Source organism: Eurypyga helias, unplaced genomic scaffold (genome assembly GCF_000690775.1).
Source record: "Eurypyga helias isolate BGI_N326 unplaced genomic scaffold, ASM69077v1 C15467039, whole genome shotgun sequence".
NCBI classification, from domain to species: domain Eukaryota; kingdom Metazoa; phylum Chordata; class Aves; order Eurypygiformes; family Eurypygidae; genus Eurypyga; species Eurypyga helias.
Window position 1 is genome coordinate 1 of NW_010283601.1, and position 837 is coordinate 837.

The window sequence follows — 837 nt, forward strand, 5'->3', positions numbered from 1 at the left end:
CACAGCCCTCGCCGTGCCCCTGTCCTGCCAGGCGACCGAGCTGCTGGAGGCCATCCTGGAGGGGTACCCCAAGAGCAAGAAGCAGTTCTTTGTAAGTACCGTGCCCGTGCCCAGCCCTGCCGGGCCAGCGCCCCGCTCACACGCTCTGTGCTCGTACAGGAGGAGGTTGGGATCGAGACGGACGAGGACCATAACGTCACGCTGCCGGCAGCCGTGTGAAGGAAGCCTTTGCCCCAGGGAGGGGAAGGGGCTGATGCTGAGACTCGGCTGTTGGGTTGGGGTTTCTTTTCCCTCTTTTTGCAGGGCTTGAGCTTGTCCTGCGTATTTGTACGCGTTTGTTTTAAAATGCTTTGCAGCTGGAAGGGCGGTTGGAGCCACCCGCTCAGCACGGGGGCCCTCCCAGTGCCCTGTCTGCAGAGGGTTGTTTCCTCCCCACTTCAGTGCAGTGGGGTGCCCTCGGGGGCTGTGGAGGTGTAGTGTTAGCGTCCCTGGTGTTCCAGTCCCAGGAGGACACAGCTCCCTCAGTGAGGCGAGTACCCCCTGAGCGGTACGTGAGCCTCCGGCCCGTTAAACACCAGGCGCTGGGTTCAGATCTGCTCTGCCATGGCGTTTGTTCGAAGGGGGTCAGGGCTGGGTTTGGGGTCACAGCAGCCTCGAGGGGTGGGGAAGGCAAGAGCGAGTAACCTGAGGCACACTGCCTGGGCTGGGCTTCCAGAAACAGTCCCTCCCTGACGTCCGGGAACGCAGCAGCAGATATAAAAGCAGAAAAATCATTAAAACCCTCAGCAAAATGTATTTAATTATTTCCCATGATGATAGAAAAATACGTTGCCTCCG

At 59.4% G+C, this 837-nt stretch overlaps 1 protein-coding gene across 1 annotated transcript; it reads left to right on the forward strand.

Moving 5' to 3' along the window:
* Positions 1-7: 7 nt before the first annotated feature.
* PSMC3IP (PSMC3 interacting protein) lies at positions 8-219 on the forward strand (the record flags this gene model as incomplete). Its single annotated transcript, XM_010160013.1, has 2 exons — positions 8-91; positions 160-219. Coding segments are annotated over 2 exons (144 nt in total), but the record flags the coding sequence as incomplete, so codon positions are not given.
* Between the last annotated feature and the right edge of the window lie 618 nt (positions 220-837).